The following is a 14,964-nucleotide window of genomic DNA, read 5'->3' as shown; positions in this document are numbered from 1 at the left end:
AATGGTAAGCCCTTCAATACCTCAGCGGTATTGAGGAGAGGAGCAGCACAGCCCTTAGTAGGACCAGAAGTACAGACAAAAGATTTAGCATCTGTGCCTTGGGCATTTTAATTGCAATGGCAGATTATGGGCTGAAAACTGTTCTCAGAAGCACATTCCATTTTGTCTGTAATAGCTTAATTATGCCTTAATCTCACAGAGATAAAAATGTACATCAGTTTTGGAAGCTTATTGGGGTTCTGTGTCTTTTCACACCCCCTGCGAGCAGTGCCCAGGCTGATAAATTTTTTAAGCATGCTTTCATCTTTTCTTAGTTTCCTTGGGAATTATGTCTGCTGTGAAGAGCTGTAGTTTTCAAATGGGTAGTAGGAAAAATACAGCTCAGTATGAGAGGGCTAGCTTTAAGAGTTTAGTTAGCTGCTATTAGGAACAATATCCAGCATCATGGGTAATACACAATCAATAGAAGGTAATAGCCAAAATCAGCAAATTCATTGTTAAATCAGCAAAATATCCACTGAATGACATTATGGACCGGGACGGTAAACTGAGTCATTTCCCAGCATTAGCACATTATCTGACCTGCGGGATGATTTCCAGTGAAAGTCACTTACCATCATATTTATAGATGTTCATGTTGCGAGGTTCAGGGTAAAAACAGGAGCAGATCAGAGAGAGCATGGAAAGCTCCTTCATCTTTTCCTTGTAAGCTGAAACGAGAGACATTGTTAGCATGCTTCACTTCCCCAGCTCCTCCTTAGTGAATCTCTGACTGAGGTCACTGGCTGGGGACTAGCAAATCTGCTCTGTCACCCACCTGGCAGATTTCTCTAGAATATTTACTTTCAACTATTTCTTCTGAACATTGAGCCTTTATCAAATCGCACAAGAGATGCTCAGTACTGCAGAGACTGCGTCTGGCCTCATACATGACCTCAGCCTTGGGTGTAATGCAGACAGCCCTTTCTGGTTTATAGAAAGTCAATCTAGCTACCAGGAAATGTATTTAGCATTGGAAGAGTGCCATGACTCCACTCTCTCCTGGCAGGTGGAGAGAAATGAAGCTCTTACAAATTCTCTGACGTATCCAAATGCAATTGAGAACAGCTCTGAAATGCTGCCCGTGTGTTGCCATAGGCAGATGCTAAAGACATTATCTGTTACAAATGAAAATGTCATCCAGATAATTAAAAATAAAACCAGAAATGAGGATACATTTATCAAGTCCTTTGCATAATGTCCTTAATATGCGTAACTACTTCAAACAAAGCTTTTCCTTCCTCACTTACTCTCCAAAATACATTGCTTCCATACTCAGGTCTAGTGTATATCAGCTGATGCAATAAATACCCTTGTAATTTACCTTTATGGTGTTCCCTTTACTGACTTTGTAATGCCTATAGGCTCCAGTCATGGACTGAAGAGAAGTTAGTCTAGAAATGGTGATACCAGTACCTAACCATTATACAATGTTCTGCATTCACCCTTTCTAATTGCTGTCATCCGTAAGTGTGAAAATAGACTTGTCGTTTGGCAGGTCAATGACAGAGCTCAGGCTAGACCCAGTTCCTGAGTCCCTGGGCAGTACCTTAGCCACTGCCCACACTGCAGAAAGTATACATGTTGAGGGGGAAGGTTGCTTCAGAATTTGTCTTGGCACACACAAATCCCTGCTACTATCAAAATCACATCTACAGAGGCAGACACACTTTTGCTGCTAGCACGTGAAAACATGGCTTAAAATATAACTGTGGCTGAAAGTGTTGTACTTAACAGATTAGAACAAATTAATCCTTGATGATACTAAAGGAAAATCAGACAGCCCTTTGATCCTCAAATTGTGGATACATATGAAATTGTGATTCAACCTTTCTCGTGGATGCTCTTGTGCTTTTTTAATTTGTTTTTCCTACTCAGAAAGGCCCTTGAGATTGATGAGGGCTTGTGAGCCTTTGGGCGCTGCTCAAAATGGTGGTATTCGAATGATCCATCAACTCAGGAATGGATTTCTAATTGTCAGTGGATGAGCAATCTAATTAAGTTTTGCATGGGAGCCTCTAATAATGAACACTAAATAACCCACCCAAAGGACATACAGCTTTTCGGAAACCATTGCTGAAAGCCAGTATTTCAGGTCAAGAGCGTACTGAAGTTTTTTTCTTTGAACTGAGGTTGTCAAGGGAGCTTGTACTTGACAAGTTTTTTGGCTTGAAATATAAGTACCAATTTGCAAGGAGTAACTAAAAAATCCTCTGAAGAGACAAATCATGTCCAACTGTCTGTTAGGTTGATGGTTGGACTAGATGATCTAAAACGTCCCTTCCAACCTAGGCAATTCTATGATTCTATGGTTCTATAATGATATTTTCATTTAAGCCTCCATCCAACAAAGCATCTAACTTGCATGCGTAATTCTAAGAGCACAGGTGTGGTTGACCAGACTGTCCTTTGAGGAGGGCTTGCCCAGCCAGCTGCCTGCACCACCAAAATTCCATCCTTTTCAGCAGGGAGGTTGTGGAGTGGGTGCACAGCAGACCCCGCAGGCTGCCTGGGAGGCTGCTAAACATGTAGAAAATGGATGCTGGATTGAGTGTTACAAGATATGAAGCTGAAAGCTCAACATTCTTGTACAAAGTCTGCTAAATCACTGCTACAATGTATACCTTGAAATAGCTTTTTAGAAAGAGACATGCAAACCAGCGTCCTAGGAATCCTGCCTTTTGGGGCCTTTATTATTGTTTTTTATCTTTGACTGACATTAAATATGTCTTGTTTTCTATCAGCATTTAAAACAATTAGAAAAAGGTGTTTGTTCTCCCAGCTTGTCATCTGCAAAACATGGCTGGAGAAAGATAAGAACGTGCTCAGCTCTCCTTCCTTTCAGCACAATAACTGCACTGAAAGAACGCTGGTGAAATGATTGTCTTATTTCATTCTGGCCACTGACAGAATTAGGATGACTTTCCATGCTTTACAAGCATTGCATTTTCTTTTTTCATGGTACTGATTTAGTCTCCATTTGTCCTAGAAAGTCCTTCAACCACAGTTGGAACTTGGCTTGAATACTCACAGCAAGTTCTGGAGGTTGCTGCAACCTTGGGAAACAAACAACACGTGGATGATGCAGGAGAGCATGGGAAGGAGTCCTGCTCTGCCTCGGGTGGCCATTGGGGGAGTGTGCAATGCATCCCATTCCTGACGTGTTGACAAGTACCTCTTTTTCTCTTGGAGACCAAAGGGCTGAGGGCCTCAAAGGAACTGAAGGACCTCCTCAGCACTACGACTTGTTCCCCTTGACCAGGCAAAGAACAGCTTATTTGGCAGCACTGAGTAGCAGGAGACCTGCTTTGGTCAGCTGTCCTTTCCTTAACTGCCATACATTTAAAAAAAAAAAAAAAGTAGTAACGTTAGTCCAGTTAGTGGCCTGATTATAGTGGCTGGCCCATGTCACGCATGTTGAACAGGGAGATAACTGTGCTTTCCTAAATCCCGAGGAGTTAGTGTTTTAGCCATGGAAGCCTGTTCTCTCCAAAAGAAACATTTTTCTATTTAAAGACAGCACAAACAGGCCAGAGAGCCAACAGCACAACACTTACGCAACCTACACAGGACCTCTTGTGTTAACTGAAATAGGCACAAAAATTATCTGTCTTATAGTGGAGCTTTTAAAAAACCTTGAAGACAAGCAGTGATTGCAACAAAGTTTATTTTCCAAATGTGTTTCAACTGACTTGCTAATTATATAGCTCCTTGTGCAGTCATGTAGGGTACATACCATTCCATTAACTGGGCAAGTTAAACGAAGGAAAGTAAATGATGGTAATCGTAATACTACAAAAGCTTTGATAGGGAAATTGCTACGAAAGAACAGTGTTGACAAAAGACGGCAACAGAATCTTCTTAGTTAAATGCAGCAAGATTTAAATGTTTAGATGCATTAAAACCTTCAGAGTTAGGCAAGAGCAGAACACTGATTTTTGCTAAAACTAGAAGTGAATATCCTAATATTTACAGGTCATCTTAATTTCTGAAGCTGTGTGATTATTTCAGAACCTCTTTTTTTTTTTTTAAATAAATCCTCATACTCAGAGTTGCAGAGAAAGCCTTAGAAATATTATCTAATGCCCCCAAAACCTTTGACTGCTTCAGAGAAGAAGAAACTCAGCTTTGAAACTCAAGAACGCATGATTTCTTTTTTCTGAATGAGTCACAAATGCACCTAAACACCATTGTTTTAAGCCAGTCTCACCATTTTCTCAAACTTCAGGCATTACTTTTAGCGGCTATGTTTAGGAACTGTGAAACCACTCCCTGTGTTGGGTGAATATTTCCATGCTCTTTCTTTGTGAGCTCTTTCCTTTCTGGTCCAGATAGGATCTCCTGGAGGCTTTCATGGGCACCAGTGGGCTTCATGGGCAAGCAGGGAAGCACAGCAGGACTGGATTTCTGGAGGGAAACAATTCCAAGGACTCTATGCCCATGCTGTATATATTTTGTGAGTCTTTTCTTTATGCTAGCTTGGTCCCATGATCTGACCAACCATCAGTGCCTGGAGCATATTAGATGTACTACTAACACACATCTTCCATTTTCATAACCTACCAAGTAAACCAGTTTGTGCACTCTGAGATTGCTCTGCAATGTGAACCAAAGCATGGTCAGCTGGGGCGTTTTGGCGATTCTCTTTGAAAGTGCTTTCCTGATCTCAAATAGTATGCTTTTTCAGATACATCCCACATTCCTCCACTAACTTAAGAAAATGAGTCCACCGCCAGTCCTGCAGCTCACTTGTTCATTGAGTGAAGCTAATAAGGAAGAGTGCTATGGCTGCCTTTAGAAGTCACCATTTATTTGTTGCTGGGAAAAATAGGAAGATTACAGAAAACACTGGTAAACCCACCCTGTCTGTTCTCATCTGTTATTCAACAGCTATAAGGAATTTTTGACAGTTTACACTGTAAAATGAAAATCTGTCCTGACTGATGGGCCATGGGCAATTTGGGTCACATTTTGTTCCTTGGCAAAGTACAGCTAGGACAGATTGCTGTGTCACAGCAGAGACCGTTATTCATAAGCAAGACTATTTTTATCACATGAAAGCAGAGAGATAAGTGTAAATGTTACTTATAATTAACATCTGATGAAGGCAAATCTGTTGATGCCTTTTGCCTTGCTGAATCCAGTCTGCATATAATAAAGCATTACTGATTTTTGACACTTCAAGTCCCACTAGCCAAATAGTTCTTGAAGTTCTGCACACCTGGAGGGAAACAGAACCTGGCACGTTGCCCATGATCAAAATGTGCAACGTATAACATGGCTCAGCCCGTGTTCCCTTGCCAGGTGTCTGCGAGACAGACAGTTTTCTGAGACTGAACAGAAATCCTGCTTTGTTTTCTGCTTTGGAAGAGACTGCAGGAGTGAGAAGTAAGATTAGGTGAAGCATGAAACCCAAGGTACAGAAGACCTACCACAGCCATCCTTTACATCGATTTCTCATGGATGTTATTGACAAAGCAGTTTGTTACAAATTTCACTTTGTTAATGTTCCCTCTCAGGTGCTACAGTTTTTGGTTCGTCAAGACAATGCTTTAAATCATGAAACACCATGTCATTTTGTGAACACCCACAGGCACATTCTGTTGGCCAGTAATTTTTTTTTATAATCCATTTTAGTAGTGTGCTGCATGCTTTCCTGTCAAATGAAATGGTGTTATATGATCATAAATGTAATTGTTTCCCCATAGCTGGTGGGGTATTTGAAAAAAGCTGCATGGTAAGTGCTTGTAAAGTAGAGAAATAGAATTGGGACTAGTACATGGGATTCAGGGAAGTAAAACTCAAGGTGGGGCACGGGTCACAGATATTCTACATGTCATTTAGTTTTTGGCTCTCCTCTGAGATGTAAGTCCAGGATTCACTTTAATTAATGCTGGTTATCTAATATTTAAGACATCTAGTTTGCAGCAGTCATGAAAGCTTTCTTTTTGGTCAATGGAGAGATAAGCACCATCGGAGAGTGATTGGTCCCATTCCAAGGGAGATGTCTAAGATAAATTCAATAGGTTGTCTTAAGACCAATGAATGTCCCTCCGTTGTCAGAAAACATGGGGATGTTTATAGGCTTATGGATTTACCAGTGATGGAGGGAATGAAAACAAAAGCCTGTGCAGTGAATGTATCTTAACCACCCCTTATGCCCGGTCAGGAGTGACATCTCATTTTGGTGGTTCACACAGGTGGGGCTTATTTTGTGACTGTCTCTCTGGATGCAAAACACTGCTCAACAGAATATTTGGAGCAAGTCCATCTTGCAACCTTATATACACGTGCGCTTTACCACTTTCCACAACAAAAATAAGGTTGCTTTAAATTGTACTAACAGCTCATGGGCTCAAAGCAAGGGCACTTCAGATGAGCTGGACAGAACTGCTTCTTTAATGCCCTATAGTGCTCACCTATTTCACTGCTGGGAAAGGTGGCACAGGACCCCCACTCACCTGGGGCCATCCTTTGGTGACCAAGTCTTTAAAATTGCTCTCTTCACATGCTGCAATGCAGTTTAATATAAAGATGAGTATGGAGTTTTGGTCATGTCTCCTACCCCTGAATTTTGTGATATTTCTGTATCTAGGCCATAGAGGGAGCAGGTACTATGAAAAGGAAACAAGAAACAGACAACGAGGAAAAATTGTGAATTATTGAGTTTCCTCTGTCAACAGTGACTCTAGCATTGCTTACCATATGTCCAGAAAATGAGAAAGAACAAACTTGAACAGATCTAATCTGCTTTTGTGGCAACTGCGAATTTTAAAAAGTAGCTTTAGGCCTTAATTTCTGTAACCTTCATGACCATTCCAAAGTCACTAAAGCTACCTAGGTTTTGGCAGAATTATTAGCAATTTTATTCTCTTCAACAACAGATCTGTTTAACAAACAGCTTTAAAGTGATTTGGGATGGAATCAAGCATTAGGGAGCACTCTAACATCAGTTTTTCAAAACACAAAAAAAGATGCAAGCGACAGCTCTGACCCTTCAGTTTCCTACTAAGACTGTGTCAAATTGTACCAATGAACCCTGTCCTCTAGTGCAAGCCCTTGCGTGCCACTTCTACAGCATAGTTCAAGTGACAGCACAGAATCTGCCTGGAAAACCCACCCCAAGGAATACACAAGCAGCTGTTTGTTTATGCAAGACCATCCAATAATGATTTTCTTGCATCTATGGTGTGTAGATGCAAACACACGCAAACGTGCAGATTAGAAGGTGGCATAAGTCTGACTGAAAATTGCCCCTAAATTTACAGCTTAATCACTGATGATGACTACAGATTTTTGGACTAAAATGGATTACTCCAGATGCCATGTCTATGATTTTTACTTCATATGTGTAATTGGATTCAAATGTCTTTGTTCACTTTATTTTCTGATGTCAGAGTGTTAAGAAGTGAAGTTACTATTTTGTACTATTTCAGTTTATGTAATTTTCACTGCTGAAGCAATGAGAAATTCCATTTACTGAACCCTGGCTATTATGGTCATCTGTGACATGAGTTAATGGGACTACTTCATCAGGCTAATGCAACATTGTCATAATAATGGAAGGGCTTTTTTTTTAATTTGGAAAAAAAAATATCTTGTCATGGTAACTCAAAACAAACAGTGATGCAGATGCTTTGCCATAGTCACTATTAGAGAGCCTTGGGCCAGATTGTGCTGTCTGTTTACAGAAATGCGAACAAACACACACACACATTTCCTTCCAGTGTGGAAGGAATACAGACCTGTGCCTGTCCAGAGCCTGTCAGTGCACTCAGGGCCCTGATAGCCTCATGACATTGCACGCTGGTGGAAACATGGAAAGAGCAGAAGCCAGACAAGGAAGCTGTGGGTAATCCTCTCCTCCTTCTCCAGCTCTGCAGAAACTAGTCTGTAGCAGTGGCAGAGCCAGGCGCTAGACTCTCCTCTGAGACAACCCTTTGGAGAGCCAGTGCATCACATCAGCGTGAGGAAGCTCTTGGTAGCTGCGTTCCAGCAGTCCTTCAGGACTGAGGAGAAGGCAACAGAGCCCAATGCTAATACGGAGGTCTGCAGCCCTCCTGAAATCCATTTGAACTTCAGGGAACTTCAGCCAGGATGAAAACAAAAGTTCCAGAGATTATTTTTTCACAGTGGGAGAAGACCTCCTTCTTTAAGGTCTGCCTTGCCTTTGCAATTTTTTCAAGGCATCTCCCCCCCCATATTTCCCTCCTTACCCCTACACCCCATCTCACTTCCCTCAGTTTTCTTCTCATGCAGCTCTTTATGTAGGAAAGAATGTGAGCAACTAAAACTGACTTTGAAGACAATGGAGAGGATGAACGCAACGGCCACAGTATTCCTAAGACAGCTTTATTTCCTGCTGGTTAACTGAAACCAGCTATTTAAATTTTTGCTGTGAGAAGTTCTACTCCTGTTCTTCAGATGCTTTGGCAGGATGCTGATGTTTAAGAAGCTGAACTTGTATCAACCTTCACAAGAGGCCATCACAGCCATAGACAGTTCCTGATACGCTATTATCACCTAAATGTGAAAGTCATGTAGGCATCAATATGTGAGCTGGAAGGTAAAAGAAAAGGGGAATAGGCAGCAGCAGCTGCAGCAGGAGGAAAAAACCCTCCTTCCTTGGCTTACCTTACTTGCTTGAGAACTGTTGTTGGTTTTGTTACATACCTGCACATGGGGAAATCACTCTCTTTTGACTGGTATTGTAGCAAGCTTTGCTCTGTCGTGTCTTATAGAAAAATCCTCAATTTTACTTTTAGTTTAGGACTACTGATAGAGTAGTAGTAATGATTCTGCATGTATCATTCTGGGTCTGATCCTATCATTAATTTTCTTGTTCTCAAGAAAAATCTCTATCCCCTGAGCTATCACCCAGAGTCTTATATGAATGATTTAAGGATCAAAATCTTAAGGCCTGGAACTTTTGAATGGGTGGATTTATTTTCCATGATTTAATGCTCACTGTGTGTAATGTATTTCCTTTGCATCGTATGCCTGAAGGGTTGTCACATACTCTTTTGCCAGCACACAGAGCTGTAAAACTCTTACTTCTGAGACAGCTTATGTATAAAATGGCTTAAAACCCCAGATATTTCACTCAAAATTTTCCACTAACATGGCTTTGAAGATCCCCCTGGTAAGCAGCACTGAACCAGAATCTGAGGCTAAAAGTGGTGTTTTCAGGAATGCTAATGTTCATGTGCAAAGGTCAGAAAAGCAGAAGGCTTTTTAGAGACTCTCCTCAACACACCCACCCCAGCCCTGCCGTACACAGGTTGTCTTGTCTCAGCATTTCTGAGACTGGGGCTACCACTTGTACTAGCCTGCCATAACAGACACCTAGTAGTGTTTGCTTCAGGACGTTCATGCAGCAAGACAACTCCCAGATTTATGATCTTTCCATCAGAAGTGACCTATGAGCCTCCTGAGCCATGCTGTTTCCTGGGTGCAAAGCTGTGATGCTTGGCTTGGTCCTGTGGCCACACTGGTGGCTGCAGCACCAGCGAAGGACTTGTAAAGGAGATGGTACTTCTTCTGTGTCCTTGTAACTGTTAACAAGTGAGGTGTGGAGTGGACTGGGTTACGGCTTGGAAGGACAGAAGTTGCAGAGCCTGCAGGAGCCTGAACGTGCAGGAGCCCTGTCACGTAGGTAAAAGACACCACAATGGCAGTGTGCCTACATCTTTCTGCTTAGAATCATAGAATGGTTTGTGTTGGAAGCGACCTTATAGATCATCTAGTTCCAACCCTCCTGCCACGGTCAGGGACACCTTCCACTAGACTAGGTTACTCAAAGCCCCATCCAACCTGGCCTTGAACATTTACAGGGATGGGGCATCTAGAGCTTCTCTGGGCAACCTGTTCCCTCACAGCAAAGAATTTGTTCCTAATATCTAATCTAAATCTACCCTCTTTCAGTCTAAAACTGTTACCCCTTGTCCTATCGCTACAGTCCCTCATAAAGACTTCCTCCCCATCTTTCTTGTAGGTCCTCTTTAAGTACTGGAAGGCTGCTATAGGGTCTCCCTGGAGCCTCCTCTTCTCCAGGCTGAACAACCCCAACTCCCTCAGCCTGTCTTCATAGGACAGGTGCTTCAGTCCTCTGATCATTTTTGTAGCCCTCCTCTGGACTCAATCCAGAGGTCCTAGGACTTAGGTCCATGTCCTTATGTTGGGGGCCCCAGAGCAGGAAGCTGTACTCCAGGTAGGGTCTCACCAGGGCAGAGTAGGGGGCCAGAATCACCTCCCTCAACCTGCTGGCCACACTGCTTGCTGGTGATCCAGGCACTGGGTGGGAAGTGCAACTTCTGGTCCTTGTGCTGAGCACACTCATTTCCCTTGGAGCACCCAGCAGTCAGGGACTAGGCTATTGGAGATGGCTGCTGTGTCCCAGCACGCTCTTAAGGTCACCTCGTTTATTGTACTGCAGGACCATGTGGAGGCCCAGCTGAGATCTGCACTACTTTCTGTACAAACATGTCGGATGCGAACACCCTGTGCCAAAGAGCTCATGGTGTAAGTGAGAAAGACAGGCAAGGGATGCCAGGGGAGAAATGACCCAGAGGTGAAAAAAAACTGCCTCAGGTCACAGGCCCGCTCTGTAGGAAAGCTTCGTGGAGAACACAGGTCTCCTGATTTCTGGATGAGTGACACCTCCATTGGCACAGGCTGTCTCTCTGAGAGTGTTGCAGACAATTTGGGTGCTGGCTGGTGAAAAAGCCCCTTGAGTGAGGATGCAAATCAAGGATGATGAAATAGAACAGCAATGGTATAGTTATGTAGCTTACTATGATCAAACAGCATCTTTCCAAGGTATGAATCGTGCTGCCAGTTCTGTTTCAGCACAGTAAGACTGGGTTACTAGAGCAGGGTGTGACAGACAGACTGCCAGCACTTCTTTTATTTTTCTGAATCCCGCCCTCAGCCATGTGTGTTTGGAATGGTGGCATTTATTCAGTTTTTCCTGATGATCTCTTCAGAGGCTTCCACTGACTTAATTTTGCATCACCCTGATCCCTTTATGTAGGCTCGACAAACTCTTCCTGGTCTTGCATCACCCGGCCCTGCATCACCCACTGACATTGGATGTCATTTTATTCCATGGCGGCTGTGTATTATCATGCTTAGAGAGTATTGACATAATTCTGGCATACTGTTAGTTTTCACAATTGATAAATGAGTTCTGCTACTGTTTCTTTTCATCTGGACACAGTAGATCCTTTCTGGGCTTGTACTGATATTTCTTCAATTATGTTATGAAATCCCTCCTCCTCATGTTTGGACTGACTTTACAGTCAAATTATTTTAAGAGCCATACTGACTTCTCAACAGAGCACATTTTAGGAATTACCCACACGTTCTGAAAGCAAGCCATTGATACAGCAAAGGAATGGCCCTAAACGCTTCAGCGAAGAAGGCAATTAAGAAAGAATGGGTAAAGAATCTAACTTTTTCTGTTTTCATCACTCAAGGAGTGTCAGCTGTTCTGGAGTATCTCAATCAAGGGAACAGAGCTGCACTGCTACCAGCTTCCATGAACAGAAAGTCTGGTCCTTGCCACTTTTCTGGGATCAGATATACGTGTGGTTTTAATAGAACTGTAAGTCAGATATAAAATGTGGCTTTTTTTTTTATAATTCATATAGGGGTTGTAACCACAACCCTCATTAATACACATCCTGTACAACTCCAAAGTGTATATATCTTTGATGTCTTCCAATATTTTAAAAATTGTGCTTTGAACTGATGAAAGCCAAAATATTAGTAAGTCATAACTTAAGACTCGAAAAACAATAAGCGAATTTAATTGCAAGGTGCATTTTTTTTTTTGCTTTAGGCAAAGGAAATGCTGAGGGCAATCATCTAAGTAGACATTTATGTTTATATTATGTGGGATAACTGCAATTAAAATTTGCAGTAGGGTTGGACTCTTGATCTTTATCTTCCAGTAATTAAATGTATTCCTTGCTTACTGAGTCATCTCGCTGCTTGTGGAACCTATTGTAATTATTTTCACACCATAATTATCAGGAGAATCCATTTTAGAGACAATGTGCTGCTGTGAGGGCTGTGGAAGGTACCTCTCAAACTAATCATTTCATATAGCCTAGAAAACCCATTTTACAGGGTCTGAATAGGAAACACGTAGACCAATTTATTATTTAGTTTATATATATGTGTCTATACATGAAAATGTATAAAGTTTTTTTAATGTAAGTTTATTGGTTGATTTTGAGCAATCAATATGTATTTAATGTACTTAATCCAACGCCAAATATGTGTAACTGCATCTTTATGCTACACAATCATTCTTACTGGCTGCCATGATTACCGAATAAATGTCAAAATGCAAAAGACAATGACAGGAGACAGTTTGAAAAATCCAATTTTCTTCTGGGTTTTGAATGGAATTTTAATTCTGTGGGACATTTTAAAATAAGGATGTCTCATCAGTTTGAATAAAGGCATTAGTTTGCTTTCTGTACACAATTGCAAATGATGTGTGTAAGTAGATTACTTAAAAATGAAGGGTTCCTATCCTTGCAATAATACAAACAATGGCATATACATTATAATTGTGTTAATTAACGATGTTATTTTAAATTTGAATGCCAGAACAAAATAAGCTCTCAGTAAATGACTGTTAAGTTTCCGTATAAAAATGTTTAATTAGAGTATGCCTGTCAACGTAACTCGTATTTGTGGTGGATTGTGTTTAAACCCAAGGAGGTGTGACAATGGAAACTGTCTTGCAGATGCCCTGATACTCTGGTTCATATGCTGGTGTTTTACATCATATGTCTTAATTCCCTTTTTTCATAACAAAGACTATAGAAATTTAAATGCTTTTATAAAAATTTTAAGAGTCTACACAACTGGGTATATGTGGGATTACAAAATATTCCAAAGGACTGAATTTTTAGTTTTAGAGAAATTTAGTCCCTAATTTAAGAAAGTCTGCCTATGTAGGAAGCCTGTCAAGGGTGTGTTTATCCCTGGAGAAATCCTTTGGTTCAAACATAATGTCTTTAGGTTTTGAAGGACTTTGAAAGCACTGCACAGAGGAAGCAAAAATGACAGCAACTCCCTGATCAACCATGTTTATATGAGGCAGATTCTGTAAAACTCATCTTTTCATTTGGTGTTATCTCCTAACAAGCAGGCAGCAGAATGACTAGGAAAAGTATCTTTTGGCAGGTCCACAAATCTAGAAACTTGGGCTACTTCTAGACATTTCAGTGGTCAACATGTTCACTGTGAAAATCTATTTTCACAGCATTTAAAGACATAAGAAAATTTTCTGCTAGTTTTCTACACAGTCATAAAGAGAGTACAAATGCCCAAGTGAGATTTCAGATGATGTTTCAGTGTGTGGCTGCATAAGCCCATAAGTGTCAATGCTGAAAGACGAAGTCTAAGCAACAAAATAGGAACAGATACTGGGGCAGGGACTGGTTTTTTTAAAATAAATTTACAGAAATAAATTGAGCATATGTAGGTTGGCCCTGAAAGTCTCACAAGGAAGGGTTTTTTGCTATTTCTTCCACCTTTCTTTTAATGGGGTCAGGTTGGGGAAATGGAGAGAAGAAGCAGGCCAGAAGCAGAGATGTGTGTGACTAAACAGGAGGGAAGGCTGGATTCACCAGTGACTGAAGGTATTTGGTGCTGTGGAGCTGCACTTGAGGTACTGCATCCAGTTTTTGGGCCCCCCAATTTAATAGGGACATGGAGGAACATGTGAGGGTTAACAAGCAGGTGAAGGACCTGAAGCATGTAGCCTGTGAAGGGTGGTGGAGGGGGCCAGGTTTCTTTCTTTGGGCATGATATGCTAGCTGCTTACAACTGCTTGAAGGAAAGATCAATGAAATGACAGACTCAAACTCTTCCAGTTAAATAAGAAGGAACAACAGCCACAAATCACAGCTTGGTAAGTTGTGAGATCATCCATTAAGGAGTTGGCTATGCAAAGTGGTGATTGTCTTTCTTCAAGAAGGAGGACAGGCTAGATAACCTTTAGATGTCCCTCCAACCAGTTTCTTCATAGTTCAATTGAGTGAGCTCAATTTCATGTGTGCTGTTGTGGGAGGGAGGGCCTGCTAGCAACATACAACCCCAGCTCCACTCCTCTTTGCTATACCCACCTTTTAGTGCTTGCTCTCCCCAGAAAAATGCATCTCATCTCACTGGAGCTCTGCACTATTTCTATCATTCAGGATTTGTGCATTAGCTGCAGACTCTTGGTGAGCTCATCCCCAGCACACTGTAGAACCAAACCCCTCGTGCTCCCTTCCTGGCTCTTTCCCCAGTCACTTACTCACTCACTGCCCTCCATCCTACCTCCTTGCTTGACAAAAAACCTCATGGTTTCCTTTTGCCACGTTCTGAGAACACCTTGTCTTGAGAGACCCCAGCTGTCCAGCTGTTGGACTTCAGATGTGGCCGTCACCATAGACCACTTCCCCAGTCATCTTACATCTTTTGAAATGCAACTATTCCAAGTAACTTTTCAGATTTGGTAAAAACTCTCTCAGCATTTAAGCTTGCTTGCAAAGCAAGCAATAAGCCATACAGAATAGACACAGGCAATAAAAAAGATACATAAAAGTAAATAAGGAGAATTATTGTCACTATCCTTTTAAATTCTGGCTTTGCCCCACTGGGAAGATTTTGTATCTAAATGATCATTTCATTCTTGGAACGGTTGCAAATAAAATAACAGTCTGGTCATCAGTGAGTATTACTTTATGCAGCACAACAAATCTGGACTCTCTGCAAGTTTTGTTATTGAGCAAAACCATAAAATTGTGTTGGAAATAGAGCATGTGGATATAAACGTTCCTATTTTAACCAGAAATTGGCACAATTGAAAACATTTATATAGGTCAAATTTAAGATCTAATCCAGATCATAAAATAAATC

General features: G+C 41.4%; 1 protein-coding gene across 1 annotated transcript in view; it reads right to left on the bottom strand.

Moving 5' to 3' along the window:
• STMN2 (stathmin 2) overlaps positions 1-14,964 on the bottom strand; it is a 39,934-nt gene that overhangs the window by 12,570 nt on the left and 12,400 nt on the right. Inside the window, exon 2 of the mRNA XM_074577321.1 lies at positions 615-710. Coding sequence (XP_074433422.1) covers positions 615-710 — 96 coding nt within the window. The remainder of the gene's footprint in view (positions 1-614; positions 711-14,964) is intronic.

This window comes from Larus michahellis, chromosome 2, assembly GCF_964199755.1.
Source record: "Larus michahellis chromosome 2, bLarMic1.1, whole genome shotgun sequence".
Taxonomy (NCBI): Eukaryota; Metazoa; Chordata; class Aves; order Charadriiformes; family Laridae; genus Larus; species Larus michahellis.
Note: the sequence above shows the minus strand (reverse complement) of the source record. Positions and strands in the feature narration are given on the sequence as shown.